Genomic DNA, 22124 nt, shown 5'->3' on the forward strand with positions numbered 1-22124 from the left:
AATGCACCATGAGAGATTCTTTATCATTTTCCATGCAGGAAGCCAATTGATATTTTTGTGAGGTACCAGTCTTTCAAAAATTTTTATAAGTTAGTTACCTGATAAACCTTCTGTACATGATATATTTAAAAATCTAACTGTACAGTGTTTCAATCATATATAATCTGCTGAATATGGCACAAATACTAAGTTTCCACACCCACACACCCTTTGCCGTAGAACACATTTTAGGCATAACACAACACTGAAGAATAGAAAAGTGCCTGAAACTAAAACAAAAAAACAAAAAAACAAAAAAAAAAACAAAACAAAACAAAAAAAACCCCACTCAAGTAGCAATAAATTAAATTTCATTTAAACCCATAAAAAAAGTTGTTCAAGTGTTTAAAGTATCAGATGTGTCATGCAACAGAACAACAGACAATTCAGGCAGGCACACCATGCATTATAGTTTGCATTCATGGTATCACAAGGTATCTCTCCCCTCTCCTGCATGGCCAGCGAGCCCYGGATCCCTGCGGCACCGCCAGCCTCACGCGCTGAACCTTCCCAGCTCCCTGCTCTCCTGCACAGGAGGCTTCATGGAGCTACGCCTCGGAAGGACAAGCAGATCACCTCACGCTGTACAGTGGCATCTTGCTGCAGCATAGAGAGAGGCATACTGAGCTGCATGTAAGCAAAGCAATCATTTCTTGATTATATTTTCCAGTCAGTGCAGTTCACCATCAACCAATCAATTTACCAGACTAGGCTTATCCAAACTGGCCAATTCACACACCAAGAAAACAGAACATACCACCTTTTCCTTTTGTTTTTGGCACAAATCCTTTCGTACTCTTGCTGTAAGTTCTTCACCACACCAGAATTCAGAGATGCTAGCCTGTACAAACACCAGAGCTTATTCCTCCACAGAGTAAACTACAAAGACAGCCAAGTGCCTGCAACAGCTTTGCTTCTCCAGCAACTTTCTCTTCTCTCTTTAATGAAAGCACCAGCATAATTACACTTCAGAGAAGGGGGTGTTCTTGCTGAGTTCCTTAATTCCCTGGAGAATTCGCTTCATATGGCCCACTTTCGTTATCCCCAGGTCCTACAGAAAATTTTTTAAAAAGAAAAAGAAAAAAAGAGAAAGAGAAAAGAAAAAGAAGAAAATTTAGTTTAAAAATGAATAAAAGAAACCCCATTGATTATGATCTATCCATGCAACAGATGTCTAGAAATGTGCTCAATACAATCAACATTAACCAGGAAGTGTTAGCAGAGTTGTTTTACAAAAAGACTGCTTAGAGCATACAATAAATCCCTCTCTGTCTGGTAGACAAAAAATTACTTACCTGCAATAGTGACAACCCAGGGCACTTCAACATATGTCAAAATCACCTTTGGCTGGACTTTTAAGTACAAACACCTTTCACAATTTCTGGTAAAATAAAAAGAACAATCTCCCCCTCCTCTCTAATATAGCAATCAAGTGCTTGGTAGGATGTGATGGATTAGAACTTCTGTCCAGCAATATCACTTGATCTGAGGCCCTATGATGTCTGCTTTAATCAACAAACACACAAATCCCCAGTTTCTCAAGGGGAAGTGGATGTAATGGCTACAGGCATGTAGGACAACTTCCCCTTAGAGAGCAATAGAAAAGGTAAACATTTGCTTTTCTTTTCAAGGTTACATCTCCTAGCATGGATCTTCCTGACTAGAGAGTTGGAAGAAAAATTCTCAGAAACATGATAGTCACATCCCAAAAGAAAATGTAAAAAGCACAAGAGTAAATCTCCTTGTAGCCACCATTAAATCATTCCCATCAGCTGAAAAGTTTCTATTATTGGTTTCCAGACCTATGTTTGTTTACAAGAACGGACAATAATTTTTTGCAGCAAACTTCTTTCAGCACTAGTAATAGCTTGAGCAGCATCCTTTTTCAATTTTGAGTGGTCCAATGGTCAGAGAAGCAGAATGGGATGCCCAGCTGTGCTAACGATCCCCCACCACACTAATGAATTTTCAGTTCAGTGTGGTGGAAATCTGCTTCCCTTATCGGTAAAGATCAGCTATGAAAAACTCTTTAAAATCCTTGTGTCAGTGATGCTGAGCAATCGACAGAGTCAAACACCAGTTATTTGTAGAACAAACCTTATATAAATAGCTTGTGGTTAAATAACTAAAAAAAAAGAACTCAGTAAAGTTTTACTATTTTTCTAAAATAGAAATACTTTCATGTTATTAGGAATATTTTTCCGTTATGAAGACATTAAAAAGAAAGGAGTGTAATTAGGCAGCTTGAAAACATGATTCTCATACATAGGGGAAAACAAAACCATATATATTATTCCGTACGTACTCTGCACAAAAACTGTATCTACACTTTAACAGCCACAGAGACTTCAGAAAATCTGYATTCTAGATTACTTAAAAATGTTAGCATGCACTCAAATTCGGAAGAAAGGGGTGGTAAAATGGGCATGAATTAATTATTTTATTATAAGGTAGCACAGCCAAGATTAAACAGGTTTAATTTTCAGAGAGTAAGATTGAATTCTTATTGTTAGAAATAAAAAACACTCAATTTTTTCCTTCAGTTGACAACTATCAGCACTACAAATAGGTGGTCATCCCTCACAGCACTTTGGCACAAAGAYGTCAGAATTAAGGAATTCAAAATTTGTTCATAAAAGTTCCCAAATGAGCTGTTGTTCATAACCTACCTGAAAAAAACACCTGATTTTCCACATCACATCARTTTGTATTTTATTTTTCGCTGGTAGTCATCTCACTTACAAATAAATGTAGTACTAACTTTTAAGTAAAGAGAATTAATGTAAGTAGTAGTCAAATTCATCTCAAACTGACAGTAATATTTATAACTTTCAATTTCTATAATATTGTCTTTTTTATGTTAAATTTCATTTTCAAGTGAATCAAAACCACACTTGTCTACTGAAACTAATGAAATAGCCTAATTGCTATGTAGAGCAAATTCTAAACAAGGGAAAACCCATAAGGATATTTTCCAGATCACAACAAACCACACAAGTTCAAGGTAAAGAACTTAACAAATTCTTTAGGACACATATTTTTTCATGAGTACAACTTCTGTTGGRTAACCAACATAGTGAGATGCTGCCAGACTTCAGAATCAGAGGAAAGAAACATATTATGAAATTCCCAGAAAACACAGTCACTTTCCCCACCAACCTCTGTAAASCATTTCACAACACCTTTGATTCAGAGATTACAGTTTTATTTCTGTGCCAGCTGGAGTTGCTGTAATGTATATCAAAACAGCCAGTCTCATGAGCCTCATCAAAAATTTTGGGAACTCCTTTCTGCTACACTTCCAGGCAGAAAAACTCCAACCAACAGCTTTGAATTTTTACACTTTTATAATAGTTTTTGGTTTGGTGGACACTAGAATTTATACGGTCCTGACACTGGATGCYATCTAGTATTCCCAGTTTACTGCTCATGCAGCTAAGTTTGATGAAGTTTTCTCATCTCAGACTAAAAGGATCTGCTACATCAGCATACCATGCATCATTCAAAGAACAAGATCCTCAAATGAATCTGCATTTTTGTGCATGCATGGCTTTCATCATCCTCTACATAATTTGTTCATATCTAATTGATGACTAATTAAAGAAAATTAAATTTGACTGAAATAAGGTATTGAAGAAAAGACTCTAGCCAGAGTCTGAAGCAAAAAAAAAAAACAAAAACAAAAACAAAAACAAAACTTTATTTTTTTCCCAGCTATAGCCTTTAGAACCACTCTACCACCTCTCCTTCTGTTCTCCCTAACCACTGTGCAATTTCCTGGCCATTTTTTGGCATGTTATCACCACACTAGCAAACAACTTATATAAAAAAATCCTTAATAATAACAACTCACAAATGAGAAATCTACCCTTCTTGCACCCCCAGTGTAAAAAGCCATCTAGCATGTCTGAAGTCTCACGAATCTTATAAAACCTTTCCCAGAAAGACCTTTTTCAAAACATGCTACTACAAAACACAGGGATGAAGTGTCACAGTCTTCAGCACAGATTTTAGCCTGACTGTCACTGCTTATCAAGTTGATCTGTGCCATGGAAAGATGCCATTCCTTTCTCCAGGGAAACCAACATTGCTATGGAGCTTTAAAGTGGCATGATCCCCTTGTCCTATCAAATGTGTTGCAATTCTGATTATGACTAAGTTGCATCCATAGGAACATGGTTATCAATGCTAAGAATGCCAATATTTATTTCAGAAAAATCAGTCTAGTTTTYCGTGTTTGCTTGTAAAATAATGTTAAAAAAAAAGAGGTCACACAAGCCTTCTTTCTACAGTTCCTACAGAATAATTCACAATTCACTGCCCAACCATTCCTCAAGCAAAAKGAAATCATATGGGTATAAATTTCTAAGACACCCCTAAATGAAATGAGGCATATGAGGCTGAAGAAAGGGTGCAAGGACTAGGTGGAAAGAGGTACATGGTTCTTCTTTGATATGTTCTTCATTTGTCACACAGAGGTCCCTGACAATGGGACCCACAAGCTCTGCAGAAATCAGAGGTGCCCAGTTTGTCTCTCAACAAATCAAACTATTCCAGTGATGCATGCAAAGGAAGACTGATCAAATCCTTTTCCATACATCTTTTTAYGTCTACTTTTGGCTACATAAAGAAAGGTGAGCTCAGAGGATTCAGGTAAAACAGGAAGCTATTTTTCCTGCTGCAGACATGAAAGGTAATAGAGGTGATTCTATTGCTCATGAGTTAGGAGCTTGTGAATCAATGGTGATCCCATTTAGCTTGTCAAGAAGCACAAGCCTTGCAGTGGAGGAGAGGCTGTAGACAGATAATGGCTTGCAAGATCACTGATAGCTCATCTGCACGCCTCACAGCCAAAGGGAGGAAAGATTCACAGGGCAGCTTGTGACGTGTTCCTCATCTCTGAGCCACCAAGTTACACATCTTGACAGCAATTCAGTCACTGGCAGAAAGCTGCAGGCTGCCTGAGCCATTTTAATTGGCTCCCTGCAGATGCCATGGCCCGTGTGTAACCAGCAGGACGAGTGCTAAACTCTGCTATTTCAGCTTGGTGCTGCTACAGAGTGTGAGCCATGCCTGGCCAAACGCCTGGCTGGGCTTGAAGGGCACTCATTTGGAAGCTCTCAGCATCTGCTAATGAGCACAGGGGAGACTCTGGAGCACGATTTTGGTTAGCTCAGGACAAGCCCTCGTGTAGAGCAACTCCTCATCCTATGTGTCTCCAAGCAGCAGYAGATAGAGGAGACACTGGGCCCTCTGGAGGCTCTCCAGGAGAAGCCTTTAGGTATTTCATGGCAGACACCTTTGTGATGGGGTTTTATTTACACTGAACCAGCACAGTCTTGCTGTGGTTGGTAATTACCCTGCTGCAAATAGTTATTTGGTTTAAGCACCAGTCTTCAGGGCTTGGTACCTATGAGAAACAAGGCATGGCCAAAAGCTATGTCTARTGTACCACTGATCTTGCTCACCATCATTTATTCCAACAAGATGGACTTTTAAAGTTTTCTTAACATTTTAGCAAACCTATGCAGTGTGTGATGCATTCTCAGTTGAATTTTAAGTTTGTTCAGCACCCACTCAGAACAAGGACTTGCAACATCCATCATTGGAACATTGTGGTGGATTGCTTGGACAGTTTTCTATTTCTTAATTTTTGCAGGGAGGGACTGTCTTGCAACTGTCCCTCTCTGTCAGGAGCTATCCTGAAAGAAAGGAATTTAAATTCCATGGAAAGAAGCTTAGGCAATCTAATACCAAAGGGTGAAATAATACACAACAGCCAAACAGATTATCTCAAACACAGCTATTTCCAGCAGCTGCTTTCTACTGCAACAGTCACACAATGCAAGCACTGCCTCATAACACCAGGATTTCATACTATATTAAAAACTTTACATAAAATAACACATTTGTATGAATATATTGTCTCTACCTGGAGAGTACTAGACTGTGGCTAGAGCAATGACTTACACTCTAATTATAAGTGCTTGCAATTTATACARTGTCCTATTTCCTCTCTTACATGCTAAAAGCAGTTGCAAAACACATTACCAAGAACTCATTACTACTGAGTTCCTGGAAAAAATAATGTAATGAATCCCCAAAGATATAGCCACTATTACATATAATGGATGCACTTAAGTCATTCTTGAAAAGCACCAGCAAGCTCAAATAACAGCCAAATAATATTTCTCCCTACAAAACATAGCTATCTGACCTCAGAGGAAAACAGTTTTACAATTTTGGAGTCAAAACAAAATACTCTTTTTTTAATCTATACAGCCAAAATTGGAGGTTGGTTAGGGATGAGAAAACCTATTTTGACACACAAACACCAACACTATATAAGCCAAATGCTGCAGTTTATTAAGCTGCTTATCTCTCTCACACCCTCTATATCCAATATATACACAATAAATCACGTGGAGCAGATCAGCCCTTGCAGGAGATAGATTCAAAATTATYGTGACCACCATCAACTGATCCATACTGATCATGTTTAATGGAAACTGTGAACCCTTGAAGAAAACATTCTATTACACAGAAGCCAGTAAGATATCAAATGTGTTTCTCCTATGCCTCCTGACATAAACTGCAATGCTATCATTCCACATAAAGTGAAAAAAAAAAAGAAAGAAAATTTTGGATAACACAGATATTCTTGATTGTGAGTTCAAGTCAGCACTTCAGAAAGTCAGGCCCAAGGACAGCGCATATTAGTTTATTGCATATTTGCACAGTGTAAGCCAAGCTACAAGCAATGACAAGTGCAGGGAAAGAAGAAAAGTTGGTTGTTGTTTTGTCAAAGAAAATGGTCAATAGCAGAAAAGTAGCACAAAGGAAATACCTTAAGATCTCGCCTTTCCAGATGTAAAAGCTCAGAGCCTCGGATGTCATGGCTGATGAAGATTTCTTTGTACTCTCCCAAACTGAGCAGATCCAGCCAAGCAGCAACTTCATCTGTGCCCCATTTTTGAACTACCAAAGTTAAGAGCAAAACCCCCTTAATTTCTACATGCTCAAATGCATCACAAGCAAAGGTTAGGCCAAAGAGAGTGGAAAACAGAGTAGAATTGCCGTGCTAGCAAAGGGAAAGGTTAGAGGTGTCTTTTCCACAAAAACTGACWATTTCCTTTTACATGCAGGTTACAGGTTAGCAGTTAACATGAGAAAGTATCTAAACAAAGTCGGGGTTCTTTGCTTTGCAGCCATGCTTTCAGCTTTACTCCAGTTTCTTCAGTAAAGCCTTTAAAACCTCATGTCCCAACAAATTCACATTAAGCCAACTCAGGATCAGTGACGCAAAGTCTAATGTTGCTCTGCTTTATGCCATTAATTTATTAGTAGCCATCCAGGGAGAGGAGAAGCCTTCAATAACTAATTAACATGTAAAATTAAAATAGCAACCATACCTCAAATATAGCAATGGCAGCAAGCAAGTCCAGTTTTAATTAACAGATTCTAGTATTCTTAATTAAGACAGAGTATTCTTTAAGCTACTGTGTTACACAGGCCATTAAGCAGCTCTCTGTAAAACATTGTTCTCTAAGGTTAGTTGCCCACATTAGTCCTATTAAGACCACATATATTAAAAAAATAGTTACACTACTTATTGATATAATTTTGCAACCTCATTCAATGCTGATCACTTTGTAATGAAGAGAAATCTGAAGTCTAATCTGACACTTAAGCCTGGTCAGCAACTGCAAGATTTTGTGATCAATCGTCCATTTAAAAAATAAAGACATAGAAACAGTTTTAGGACCATCTAATCACTGATTACCTCCTGGACATTATCTTAAGGACGTAAATTCATGAATAAAAATGGGAAGAGAGGAGAGTGGAGTTTGTTCAACTTCTAATTGAAAAATAAGTATTGACTATCATGATTCTTTGTTGAACTATATCACTGAACCTATAACCTACCTAAAATTTAAGAGCAACTGGTTAATTAAACCAGTGTGATAAAAGCTATTTGACACCTGAAACTGAACTAAAAAACCTGGATTGGAGCTTCACAGGGAAGCAGATGTTTTTACCCATGGCTTGTATGGCCATAAATTAATCAAACTACAAGCAAAGACACRGGTCCTGTTGCATGACAAAACTAAGTATTTTCACAGTAGTTCTTTGATTCCCTTGGAAGTATTGGGGTCCTACTGAATGCTTTCTAAATGCACTGAAAGAAATATTTATCCTAATGAAGATGGCAGTTAGCTCAGCTGCTTTCCACTTTGACTTTACTCTTAGGTGCGTGCATCATGTCACCTCTTACCAAAAAAAAACCCATAAAAATCACATTTTCTGTAAATGCTACTATTTTTCTTGCAATTCCAAAACACATACCAGGCTGGGGGCTGGTCTTATGTTTCTGAACTTTTTCTTTTTTAAACTTTGGCACTATACGAAACACTGTACTTCTGTTGTTTCTTTTAGCATAATCCAGAGGGGGATCCTGCATGAGAAAAGAGGCACAGTTACCTTCAATTAAAAGAAAACAACATTTAAATTATATGTTTGTGTTGGTAATCTCAAAAAGTTAGTTAATCTCAAAAAGCAAGACCCAAATTTACTTCTGTAAAGAATAATGTCAGGACTTTACACATGTTTGGTTTATTAAATATAAACAAAATATATATGTTTCATTTATTTATTTATTTATCTATCAATCAGAACCTTTACATTCACAGAAGGGAAGAAAACACCTAAGCTTAGAAGGTTGTTCACAGCAGACAGAAATGATCCAGCATCATTTCTGGTGCTTCACCGGATCATGAAAGATTGTGACACACCTTTTCCTATCAAAAGAAAATTAAGATCAACTAAAATCGGGACACATTAATCAAACTTACCTCATCATCATTTGGTTGAAAAACATAATAAAGCCAAGGAATCTCAGCAAGTTTTCTCAACTCTGTTTCCACACTGTGCAAAGCATCAGACAACAGTTCTTCATGGGGAGCTTCTAACTGCTGCTTATAAACAGGCCAGAAAAATAGAACTTTCAGTTTCATTTGACAGTTAACATTTAAATCTAGACATCTTGCTACCACACAAAACAGATGACTGCTTCATGGTGAGTGTGTACAAATGATGGAAACAAATAATCTTCCGAAATGAGACTTTCCTTCGAAGATGTGTAAGACCACCCTGACACTACATTTAGTGTGGTCYCAGTCACAAAGTGACGACCGAGAGAGATGAGACTTTTGGTGCAGACCAGCTGGACACAACTGTCAGTCATTGCCATCCCTCACTACACTCCTGAATCTTACAGAGCAAGAGTTGCCTGATAACACCACTGCGAGGACACCCTAGAAATGGAAGCTACCAACACAAGGAACAGAAAACCTGATGAGAAGAGCAAGTGTCTAGAAAATCTTTGTATGAGAAGTGGTATAAAAAAATTGAGTAGGTGGTAATAAGCCTCAGTAATTTTTTGTTAATGTCTTCAGATGGTAGATCACTCTCTCATGTTCAAGTAAGAGGAAATGGAGCTTGTTGAAGACACTCCATTCCCAAAAATCTCCCACYGGTGCAGGATACCTGCCCTACCCATTCTAAATAGGTTAGACGAGGAGCAATAGATGCTGCKGCTGGCTGAGGGTGGGAAGAACTCTCCAACAGGAGACAAAAAGACAAGAATATCAGTAAAGGCCAAAGAGGAACATGGTGGTTGTGTAAAAACGTCAGGAATTTGGGTCTATTAAGACTTGGAGAACCYCACAGAGATACCAGTTTCCTTTAAAACTCCAGTCTGAAAACTTTTCTGCAGCAGTTGGGAGAGTGAACTCATGTGGAAGAGGYAAGGCAGGTAGCTGATCCCTTGAAAAGCTGTTTTGAGCTTATCTGGGATTGCTGAAACACCATTAAATAGAGTTGAAACACAGACCAAGTTGATTGAAATCATTATTGGAATAATTATTGGAATTATTAATAAAGCAATTTGAACATCTATTTCTCTCATTAGACTAAAGGTAGTCCCAAAGCATTGCAGAATATCCTTCCGAAAAGATCTCATTCTGTTAGATGCTGGTGAATGCATTCCTAAAAGGAGTTGCAAGAAAATCTTGGATATYACTAGTGCCAGTAAAAGATTTTGACATTGTTGGAGTTTGGTGAGAAATTACAAACCCCATTAATTTATCCTACCTAACAAAAACTTCTTTTCTCTACTTCAATAGTTTGTCTATGTTTTCATCTTTCAAAGGAGAGATCTTTGGTAAGATCTTACAGTCCAGTATGGTAAYACTGAAGTATAAGCTCCCTTTGCTATCATGTTATTTTCCATGCTAAAGCTCAGTGAATTTGGTGTCCATAAGCAGACTTTGATGTTTCATCTTTTTTTTTTTTTTTCCTCATATGAATAGTTCAGTTAATTTGGAGCACAGGGAAAGAGCCACTTTTCTTTGAAGAAGTTACAACTTTTCTTGTGTTTTTATTTCTGAGAAATTACTCAAGTCATCTATTTTCTGTAAATGAATGAAGCAAAGAATTCTGTCTTTCTCAACAAGTACTTATCTAATTGCTTGATTCTCAAAGGAAAACATTTTGCCTGGGTAAAAAAAAATGCCCATCTGATGGTGCTGAAATAAATCCAAAATAATAATTCTGGTACAGAAAGAATCAGCAATTTAGATCAAATTCTCTTCCTACAACATCTTGGAAAATCTTATTTGCAAGATGAAAATTCATACTATGAATRAAACAATAAAAATAAAGGATTTTAAAACTCCCTCCCTATATAAATTTTTAATATGAAAATATTTTATTTCAGTAARTTCAGATAATTTTATTCAGTTGAAATAAAACATTCTGTCATACTTTGCCCCTATGTATTTCAAACTTGTTCTCTGTTTCAGACTAGAAATGCTTTCTAAAATCAAAAATGGAAACAATGCCTTCAGAAAATATCTAGACAAAACACAGTACTTTTCATTTTTTCCATACTGTATTCCAGCCATTACCATCTGGAGATTCCACAAATCAGCTTCATCGTCCCAGTTTKAGAAGCCCTGTCTCAYAGAAGGTGTAMCTGCCCATGWCAGGGGAGTTGGAACTAGAAGATCTTTGAGGTCCCATCCACCTCATTCTGTGATCCTATGATATTATAATTTCAGTAAAAACTGTACTTCACCTTTTGTTGTGATCTGATACTAATACTGTTGTGTGAACTTTGTTAATCATTGTTCTTACAGGAGGTGGCAGGAATCACAGACCTGTTTTATGTGTATTTACAGTTTTTTTCTGTTTTTCAAGAGCTGCAACAGCAAGACTCAAGAGCCAGAAAATGGCAACCAAAGAAGCAGCTTACCAGGAGYTGTAGTTTAGYTGTTGGCTGGGATTAAACCAAGTAGTATAAGCAACAAAGACATKACTTTTCTGCTCTCAGGAGCTTTGATCACAGGAAAGAGGGGTGAGGGAGAAGTGACGAAGCCAAAAAAATAGAGGATGTTATCAGAGAAAGAACAGTTTATGATGGGAGCAGATGCACTGAGCAACATCTCACTCTTCATCTGTCTCTATTTTAATAGAATGAGGGACCAACAAACAGGCAGCTTCAGCATTTATAAAATTCATGACAATACGGTTTACCAGGGTGTCTTGTCACTGTGACTGTGAAATATTGTCCTAAACGAGCACTGTGTCAAAAGAGCATCATGGACATCTCTGGAATATYATCTTGGTGCCTTCCAAACAGCCTTTTTATTAAAAAAAGGGCTTGATGTAGCTTCATGAAGACATTTGCACAACCATAATGAGAAGCAGAAACACAACATGCAAAAATTCAGAAATGGAAAAATGAATGAAATTAAGCTTTGGAGCCTGAACAAGGGCCCAGTTGAACAACACAATGAGATCACCACCACCTGCAGAAAAGGTAATGTTTCAATAGGAAGATTTCCCTAATAACATTMTTTCCAGAYTGCCTTGATAATTTCACCAGTCCTAGTATGGCATCAACTACCTCAGTGTTTCCTTCTAATTCCTTTCCCTAAATGATTTTAATTTTTTTTTTTTTTTAAAAACTCTGTTTTAATTTCTCGCTAAATCTGAAATGCATGGGATTAGCAATAGCAATTTGAAAAAAAAAAAGATTTTTTTTCCCTTTTCTTGGACAAAAATATTTAATGAAATAATTTTCCCTTTGAAAACACTGTAAAATAAAACATGTGAACCTAATCTTTGACTATTTCTATAACTTAAACAATTMTTAGCCTTTAGACTATATTCACTTTTGGTTACTCTAAAATACTCTAAATACCATTTATCACTTGTTTAAAAAGTTAGGTGAACCTGCAGTAAGTTCCATACCCTAACTCAGGCAAATGAAAATATTCCTATTAATATGCATTTTTAATTATAACACTTAAATAAACAAGYTAGTAATAAATCTGCTTTTGAATCTAAAGAAAATGTAACTACTCCCACTGAGAATCTTCTTCAAGTAAAACTGGACCAGCATAGAAAACCTGACATCTTTCTTCTCTTCCCAGCGTCAACACAGAAATGTTTTAATTATATATCCAGATACAATTGTTGAGAAATCATCACTGTAGGCACAGAAACACTTGCTAAAGAAGATGCAAGTATCAATAGGGGTTCACTGAATACTTACCAATTAAAGATTATAAAATAATCCTGACAGGTATTAGAACAATGGTGGAATTTACTTGCCCAGATTAGATCTGTAGAAGTTGACTGAACGAGTCTAAACAGCTCTCACCCCARGCTCTCCTTAAACTCTGAAGATGGTCACATAACAGCACTCCAAAAGTTCTCCTAAACACTACATCTTGAGAAGATAAATAATTTTTCTTCTTAGGTATGCCTCCAAGACAGATGAGCATGAATCAGCCTCACAAGGATACTTATTTCTTGCCACTSACTATTAAGAAGAGTCCAAGCAATGACTTTGCTTTCTGAAATGAGGCAAGAYGGACCAACCTAGGACAAGATTTCATAACTCATTCTGAACCAACCACAAATGCAGTGCAATCTCCTCCTATCCACTTTCCAGAGCTTCTTGCAGTGTGTCCTCACTTAGGTACCAATTTACAAAAATCAGCAAAGAAAAAATCACAGATAATCTGAATGAAGGAATAAATACATGAGTTTTATGACCTTACCAAAGGAACTCTTCCTACTAGCAGAGATTCTGTTTCGTTATGTAAGGCCTTTACATTGACAGCTATCTCCATGGCAGTGTTTCTGGTAAGGCTCTGGGGAAAAAGGAACATAAACATTCTTTGAAGTGATGCCAGTCAGATTGAGAATAAGTACTTTTTCTTACAGCACAAATCTTAAGTGCCTTCTTCCAGGCAAAATATGTAGGTTTAGCCCTAATAATACGTAGGTTTAGCTCTCCTGTTCAGCATAGAAACCAAAAATATAATATCTATTTACTGTCTTTTCCTCAAGATCATTTAGTATGACCTCAATACAATCCTGAAGATCATCAGGTAACCAGCCACCATATCAACCCACATATGACAAAGGCCAGCAGAAAAGTTGTGAATCTCTTTTARCAATGACTGTTGCTTTCAATTTTCCWCCTTATCCTTAGCAGAAGCAAGCTATCAGCCATATTTAAAGAAGCAGAGGACCGCTAACACATTTACCATGGGTCAATTTAGGTTAGATATGGACAACCTCTACCTGATTAATCTCTTCTGGGTCCAATTCCTGTAAACACCCAGATTATCTAGTGTGAGGAGAAAAACCAGGAAACTCATTCCCTCTCAGCCCCCTTGCCTTCTCTGTACAGCACTTGGACAGCAAGAAAGCATGAAAATGCCTGTGAATGCATCCACAGACAGGGATTACAATACAGCCCCCAGGCCACAAGCTTGTGCACCCAGATGTTATATCTTTTTACTTATACAGAAATCTCTGCTCCTCTTTACCTCAGGAAACCTTGGGTTGGCTTTGTTTAATGCATGTGAACATGCATTAACAGCATGAGCAAGCTCCTGCTCCAAGAGGCTATGCACTTTTGCTGCTTCACAGATCCTACAAAAAACATTTTAAAAGGAGAATAGAATTTCTTAATTTCTTCAAAGAATAATTCTTGAGCACACAACTTCATCAGATGAGAAAATGCATGAAGATGTGATTCACAAAACACTTTTAGATAAATACAGTACTTAAAATTTGAAAGGCAAGTATCTCTTCAAGCAATATWGCACCTCATATAAGTGGTATCCATCACAGAGATTATTTATGATGCTACAAATACAAATACCGAGATACATTTGTATGTCTCAGAACATTAGTGGTACAAAAAGAAAAATGGACCAAAAAACGTTGGTGCTATTAATTCAAATAAATTACAGAARAAAACTCTAGCATATTACAGTAACTTGAAGTTCTCTTAAAAAACCCTTACACAAATTTCACAAGGCATATCCTTCAGATGTGATATTAAAATTGGCTGCAATCATTTGAGATTATGGCAGGTCCAGCTGCAACTACAATCTCCAGACCATCTCTAGAACAGTAAAGTTTTTAAGCTCTCTTGGCTAAAAGTCCTGATGGGTAATTGATAAACCAAATTATCCTTCTATGTCTGTAGTATAAAAAGAGTATGCAGCTCTTCCTTTCTTCTATTATTGGTATTTTGATGGTAAAGATAATTTGTTGTTACGATAAAATGTTGTTATGATAAAATGAACAGCAGCTTTATAAAATATTCTGATATGAAAAMAAAAGCTTTTCTTGATCTCAGCCTGTATGAATGCCTGCAGTGTTCATCCTGCTGACTTCTAGAGTTGACATGTAAAAGATTTTTTTCCAACAATTATATTTTTTTTTCATAAAAATAGAAGCTTCAATTTTTGCAAAGAAGCTTTCCAGTTTCCCATTCCTGTTGCTACTTCAGGAAGTTGATTTTCACAAGAAAACAAACCCAACAAAAACACACATAAATAAAACTAAGAATATACATAGGAAAAGCACACAAAAATAAGCCATAAAAATAAAATTAAATTTTTTAATTGGAAAAACCCCACTGATATAGTAGCAACAAAACATTAATCAAAAACCAGGGAAAATGTATACACTTCTCTGTATGAATTTGCATTAATAATCCAGTCTTAGTGTCCAGATTGCCAATCCAACTTCTTAATTTTACTGTACCTGGTAATAAGTTCTTCTGCAGCTTGTGAGCACAGCTGGATCTGTGCAACTTCTTCTTCTGTAGCCAACTCAACAGCTTGCTGAGGGTACAAGGGAGATCGAATGAYAGGTTTGCACGAATCACACTTCTGTTTGTCCTCCCAAGACTTCAGGGTGTTTTCAAAGGCCTAATCAAAATGAATGATACATTCAATTCACAGCACCTGGAGCAGTCTTACTTATTAAAAAATTTAATTTTGCATTCTACATAAATTTAAATTACAGATTATTTTAGTTAAAATTAATTTAACAAATAAACAAATGCCTGRTTTAATTTTATAAAAATAATACAGCCTGATTTAATAATAATTTTACATTTTAAGTTTTTAAAACTTAGTACAGAGAATAAGTCACTTTTGGAAGCTTTTTCAGTCTCCTCCCTCCCTCCCTGTTATCTTCAAAATATATCTTCCAAACCAATAAGAACACAAAGAYGGTGATAATGCTTGGACTCAATTATCTTAGAAGYCTTTTCCAACCTAAATAATTCYAAAATTTTGTGATTCTCTAATGCAAGCACATTTTGTGTGGATATCAAGACTGAAACCCAAAACTGATACAGGAGTCAAACATTAAAAATGGTAGGGAAAAAACCAAATTTACTGAAATAGAATTCAAATTCTATTAATTGCACCCTAAATTCAAGATCCAGTTACTGGATGGAGAACTGAGGGGTTATTGTACCTCTTACACAACAATCCTAGACAAGCATGAACTCTCCAGTGGTTTTGTGATCGGGTTCTGTTTGTGTCACTCCTGTCTGAGACTGGGGGAGAGGGAGGATTGGTAGGACAGAGAGATAGAGGAGAGAAACTGCAGAAAGCTATTCTGGAAAATGGACAGTATAGAACTTTGCTGTTTATGCAACTGTGCTGAAACTTCCAGGATGTGAGTGGTATAACACATCTAGAGAAAAAGAAAGATGTAGTAGAAATAGAGGAAGGAGGGAGGAAGGGAATAGATAAAGGAGGGGAGAAGGATAGATAAAGGAAGGGAGAAGGAATAGATAAAATGTTGACCATTCTTACTAKATATTAATAAGAATATAGGAATAGCATTAATAAAACAAATAGAAGTTGACAAAGTTTTGCCACTTACACCAAGGAATAATTATGTATATGGCTTATTATAGAAATCATGTAACTCCTAGTAACTGAATTACATAAATAGTTATAAAACACTTTTGTAAGCACTGTTTTGTTCATGTTATTACAATTATTACAGAAATTATTATTATTTGTTACAAATTATTACAGAAACCAACATTAGCAGTGGTAGCTCTTTCTGCAACATACTCTGTCTCGTGTCAGCATCTGAGCTCTGTTTTTATGTATGATTTTAATAACCCCTGGGGGCTGGATCCATGCCTCTCCATCGACTTGCACTGGAACYCCTTCATCACCAAGTATGGTGATCTTCACTGACCGACACTGGAAAAGAACAAACACATTATTTTACAACGCAATAAAAWCTGGTGAGACTGACAGGCCACCTGTAATCTGTTGATTACAAGGAGCTATGGCTTCTCTCCAGGACTGACTCAAGAATTAAGCCCTCCTATGCTTCATTCATCATTGAGGACAATTTGTTACCCGCTAAAAACAAAACAATGTCAGCACTTTATTGATGTATAGGGTGGTGGTCATCWAGAGTCCCGCTACTTGCCAGAATCCCAAACCGCTGCCAACTGTGCTTGCAAGTAAGAAACAAACCTGGGCTATCCTGTGGTGCTGCAGTTTGATGACTCTGGAAACTGCCATCTGCATGCTKCCAAATACAGCAACAACTTCCAAGATTTTATCATCAAATGATGGAGCTCCAAATATCTGTGAGGAAAAGAAAGTATTCCATTTTTGATGGCATACACACTGTTCAGATTGCAATGAAACACAGAGTCATTTACAGATTCATTTTCAGCACTTAAATATTCTAACTCCTTTACTGTAGAATTGCTACACTGTCTCTCCAAAGTCATAGGAGTAGGATACCTTAGACAATGAGCAAATATTATTTAAAACATCAATACTGATAGCTTTTCAAACAGTCTGAATGACAAGACAGATCCTTACTTAGGAAGGATGGCATTTTTCAGCATGCAGACTAAGAAATGTTTTTCAAGGCAAGATGAAACCTCCAGTTGGTTAGTGTATCTAGTGTCTAGGATGTTCTTGAAGTTAAGAGAAGTAATGCTGTCTTTTTCTTCACAGAAGTGCTTATCTCTTTACTTTCTGAACTCTCTGGAAACCAACATCGGAGTCCACACTCTGCTTTGTTTAACAAAGCTTTGATACTGAAGACRATCTTGTTTGTGCTGTGTATAATTATCAACTATAAATAGGAAAACCACTTCTGTATGGAACAAATGTCCTCCTCTRCAGCCAAGGTGCTGAATTTCCATGAGCTCATGCAAAGCACAGGAAGTCTTGCCCCCTGTTTCCTGCTGAGGAACTCAGCCACAGGAAGATCTGAGGCTGGACTTTAGCTGGGTCTGGCAGGTGATCCCATACTAAGGTCACTTAAAGCTTGGCCATTTCATCTTGATATGCAATAGGGAACAATGAGGGCAAAAATCAGCAGGAAAAAAATCACTCCAGTAAGAGTTCAATGGGTAGGGAGATTGCCTCTCTGAGCAGTACTTGGACTCCCTCAGTTGGTGTCTCAGGCAAAATAAGCTGCATCAGAGACACGTGAGACCAGACTGCAGAAAATTCCAGTTTCTTCATCTGATTTGGTTTGGGTTTTTTGCAGTTTCCATTTTCACATGAATATATGAACATCTTGAAAAGAACCAAGGTGGTGTTTCTGCTATTTTACAACAAAAAGTGTGGAGAGTTCTTGACCTGGTAACTGATATTTACAGGGCTAGTTCTGGCATATGTTAAGAAAAAAGGAACTGAAAAATTTCATTTATTTAGTGTGCCATTTCAGCAAAAGTACGGGAAAAACACAACCTAGTCTTCTGCTGTATCGCCCCTCCAGTAATATCTGTACTGAAAACCAATCTTTTTTTTTCTCCTTTTTTTCTTTTAAAGGCAAACCAATCTTTACAGATCAACATTCAATTTGACTCCTTTCCTGTTGCAGGTTATGTTTCCAACCTGTCTTCTGGCCACCAAAATAACATGCCTTAAGCCAGTCAGGGTACAGGTGCCCTGCTTGGCTCACTGCTAATGTTTCAGCAATAGTCACAGCTGTCAAGGCAACAACTTTCATTTGTCCAGACAAGCAGAGCCAGCAGCACAACAGATCACCACCACCACCACCACCTCTTGATGAAGAGTCATTCAAGACTGTACTAAAGCAGTGAATTTTGCTCCTAACTCAGTCCAGAACAAACACGTCACTCTGCGGGCACATCTGCCCATTAGAGACTAATAATATCAGTAAAACTGCTCCGGGACACACACATTTGCTATATACCAGCATGAAGGCTAGGACAGATCTTTTCTCTCACTGAGGCCATTCAGGGAGAAAAATAAACCCCTGGACAGGGGCTGAGCAGATGTTAGAGCAGCTTTAAAGATATGACTATGAACAAGGAGCATATAAAAACTTTAGATATCCATTGCCAAATATAAACAGAATTGCCATCCTCTGACATATACCAAAAATAAGAAAAGAACACGAAAAGTTGTCTAAATTTCTTTTTTCACTTTTACACGTGTGTATATATATATATATATACACATATATTAAATATATATGTATGCAATTATATATGCATTATATAATATAAACATGCAATCAAACATATTAGATATTATAATAAATTACATAAAATTTATAAATATATTATATATATTATATATACATATGTATGCATGTGTGTATGTTTAAAAAAAAAAATGAAAGAAGGATAAAAACTCACAAGAAACCCAAAGCTTTTTGGCAAAAAAAAAATCCTGGCTTGCCTACATTAAAATCACAAGCCAGGTTGCAACTAGAGTTTTTGGTGATTCAGACATCACACAGTAAATCAGGACATGCAGATTAGGATAATCTGCTAGTAATGATGGTTGGTGCTCTGTGAATGAAGTGGATAGCAGYACTGTTCCAGGTTGTAAGACATTTAGGTATCCATGTAGTGAAATGTTTCTTATGAGATKAAAGGAAGAATGGCAAAAAGGTACCTTGAAGTATTTTCAAGGATCATTGGAAATAAYATTCAAAAACCAGTTTACTACCCCCACTAAATTATCAGCATTGTTCTTCATTTTCTGAATCACCATCACTCACARCAAAGCTGTTTGAAAAACAGGAGGAAAATGAAGTTTTTTAGACTAAAGTGAACAGAGGAATCTAGGCATTGAGAAACCTTATTTACAGGCATCAGTAAAACAATACAGAGAGAAATTATTTATGTCTCTGTTTATAAAATTAGTTTCTAAAAATACTCAGAGCCATTTAAAAAACAAAATCATTATACTTTATTATGAACATTTTGCTGGAATGGACATGACAGAAGACAATGGACAGTAAAAAAGTCATGGAATATATTTTCAATTAAAAAAAAAAGAAAACCAAGACAATACAGTTTGAACTGAAATRGTCTCCTCAAATAAGAGTTGTTATCCAAACTATATGCTACTRCTATTAAAATCAAGTGAGAAGAGCAATGCATTATATTTATTGCTGGTTTTGCCCAGGAGGTTAAGTCTCTTTAAGGCTACTTACATCATCTTCTTTGGTTCCACCCCAGAAATTAGTCCCACCAGCATAACTGGGAATGTTTAGCACAGCTATGCCCTGCAGGCTTGGAAGGGGGATATATTGTCCGTCACACTGTAATGGATAAAAGCTCCTTCAGTTACATAAATAATATGATAAAAGTAATCAGCCATTTTTAGCACATGAAGCTTCAACAGAGCTGGCAGGGGAGGACAGTCATTAGGAGGTCTGTCACAAGACTRTTCCCTCCATGCAGTGAAGCACCTMTAAAACAAACCTCTTCTTTCCAATCTTAGCACTGACTTTTGCAGAACTGAAAAATATGCAGATCTGTGTGCCGTAGTATTGCAGCACTGGTGTTCCGTGATTCTTCAAAGAAACATTTTCACATTCCTTATTATGAAATTTCTCATGCACTTAAACCACAGTCTATACAGCAAGGATTAAAAATCTTTTTGCAGTGAAAAAGCCAATCTCCCTGAGTGCACACAGTAAGATTGCCAAGGACATTACAAAAAGATTCATTTACACATTCACTACTCTTCCATCCTATATCAGCATTACCCAAATGCAATACACTTGTTATTAAGTCAAATCCATTTAAGCCCGGGGCGGGAGGAATGGTATCAAGAATATCCAAAACTGTTTCTGTCATAGCCACAAACATGTGGTTAGCTGTCAGTGTTTGCATGTATTGCTGACTTTCTGTAAAAATAACTTCACTCTCCTCCCCAAAGTGCAAAGACAAATCTAGGACTGACCCCACAGGTGTCACCCTGGCCATGGATGGGAGGTGTTGATTTTGCAGGTAAGAGGTCGCTCTTATGTCCGACCATTCAGTCCTCGCTTTTTACTGCTTTATCCCCCAAAACMCATAAGCAATTCTGTGTCCCACTCAACACCATCATGGGATGACACCGGTCAATCTTACTCTCATCCAAAGGTAAATTTACAGACATCAGTGAAATCACTCTTCAATTACAGCAGTRCAATTGTCTGCAGAGGGGAGCCCGATAATGTCAAACCATTCCACTGGCAGCCAAAAGTGAAGTCCTGCAGCAGAGCCACAGGCATGGAATTGAAATGGGTTAGGATCACAAGGTTGTAAATACTAGACCCAGGTGTCACTTTATGGACCATGAAGTTGCTGCTCAAGCTGCCTTTAATGAAGATTGCTAGATTACTGCACATGACCAGTCCCACAGAAGGATCTTAAAATTATACAAATGAAATAGAAATTCTAAAGAAATAATGACAAAATCTGTAGCACCTTTATCAGGAGGAGAAAGAGATGCAAATTATTTCCAGAATGTGCTTAGTGCTCTCTTTTAGAGATTTAATCTTAGTAACAAGACAGAATGTAATATTTTAATCAAGATGTGACAGTATCCAAAATAAGGTGTGATATTAATAGATACTGCACAGCCATTTGTGTTATAGTAGAGGTCTGCCTCTAATGGTTGAATATGCATCTATAATATATCTAATATTATGCAAGGCAACAGTAAATATGAATTTTTTTACTTGCTGACTTACTTCCAGAAATATTAAAAAATAATTATGGAAGGGTCAGCAGTATTATTGAATCTTATTTGAATCCAATTCAAAAGATCCTTAAATTAGAATTCTATCTCTAGTATACATAYCATTCTTTCCTGTCATTACATTTGCTAACTACTGCATAATTCCWTAATAATTACTCAATCCTTAGCTAACAGGAATCTGCTGCTACCAGAAAAAATGCTCCTAAATCTCAGAGTGAGAAAGAGCTCCAGTAACCTAAAATAATTCTTCCAATTAAAAAAGTTACCCTCATATAAATATCATAAACTTCCATATGAAATACTCAGCATGAAATAAAAAGAGAAATTATATATATGTTCTCTGTCAAAATCCATTTTAGATATTCTTTGGGCGACCACATCCTGTGGTCTTTTTCTGCATTTGGGAATCACTTATATATACTTTAAGCTCTCAGTACCAGGTAGAAGACGTAGATTTTGTTAGAACTTAAAAGCCAAAAAAACCCTGAAGGATTAGGACTCCTTATCGCTTTTCTTCTGTTTATTTTATGGTCATTTCTGCTGTTGCCCTTAAAACCTGGTCTCTCTTTTAATGGAGAGAACATTGAGAAATATATCCTACCTATACAATGTATTMTCTTTTTTAACCCAGCAATTACAAAAAATATTATACTGGGTATTCTGTGATCTTAAAGTACTGATATTTTACTCAAAAAC

General features: G+C 36.8%; 1 protein-coding gene across 3 annotated transcripts in view; it reads right to left on the reverse strand.

Moving 5' to 3' along the window:
* Nucleotides 1-320: 320 nt before the first annotated feature.
* DGKH (diacylglycerol kinase eta) overlaps nucleotides 321-22124 on the reverse strand; it is a 149525-nt gene continuing 127721 nt past the window's right edge. For 2 of the 3 annotated variants that reach the window (XM_057366318.1, XM_057366319.1), the window contains 10 exons: nucleotides 19891-19998; nucleotides 16929-17042; nucleotides 16512-16646; nucleotides 15178-15344; nucleotides 13947-14052; nucleotides 13170-13262; nucleotides 8892-9011; nucleotides 8386-8494; nucleotides 6887-7017; nucleotides 321-1090 (listed from right to left, as the gene is read on the reverse strand). In XM_057366318.1, the coding sequence (XP_057222301.1) occupies nucleotides 1001-1090; nucleotides 6887-7017; nucleotides 8386-8494; nucleotides 8892-9011; nucleotides 13170-13262; nucleotides 13947-14052; nucleotides 15178-15344; nucleotides 16512-16646; nucleotides 16929-17042; nucleotides 19891-19998 (1173 nt within the window). In that variant the 3' untranslated portion in view covers nucleotides 321-1000. The remainder of the gene's footprint in view (nucleotides 1091-6886; nucleotides 7018-8385; nucleotides 8495-8891; nucleotides 9012-13169; nucleotides 13263-13946; nucleotides 14053-15177; nucleotides 15345-16511; nucleotides 16647-16928; nucleotides 17043-19890; nucleotides 19999-22124) is intronic. The other variant, XM_057366320.1, reaches the window with a different exon arrangement.

The sequence above is a fragment of the Malurus melanocephalus genome, unplaced genomic scaffold (genome assembly GCF_030028575.1).
Source record: "Malurus melanocephalus ecotype Western Australia unplaced genomic scaffold, MMel_1.1 scaffold_63, whole genome shotgun sequence".
NCBI classification, from domain to species: Eukaryota; Metazoa; Chordata; class Aves; order Passeriformes; family Maluridae; genus Malurus; species Malurus melanocephalus.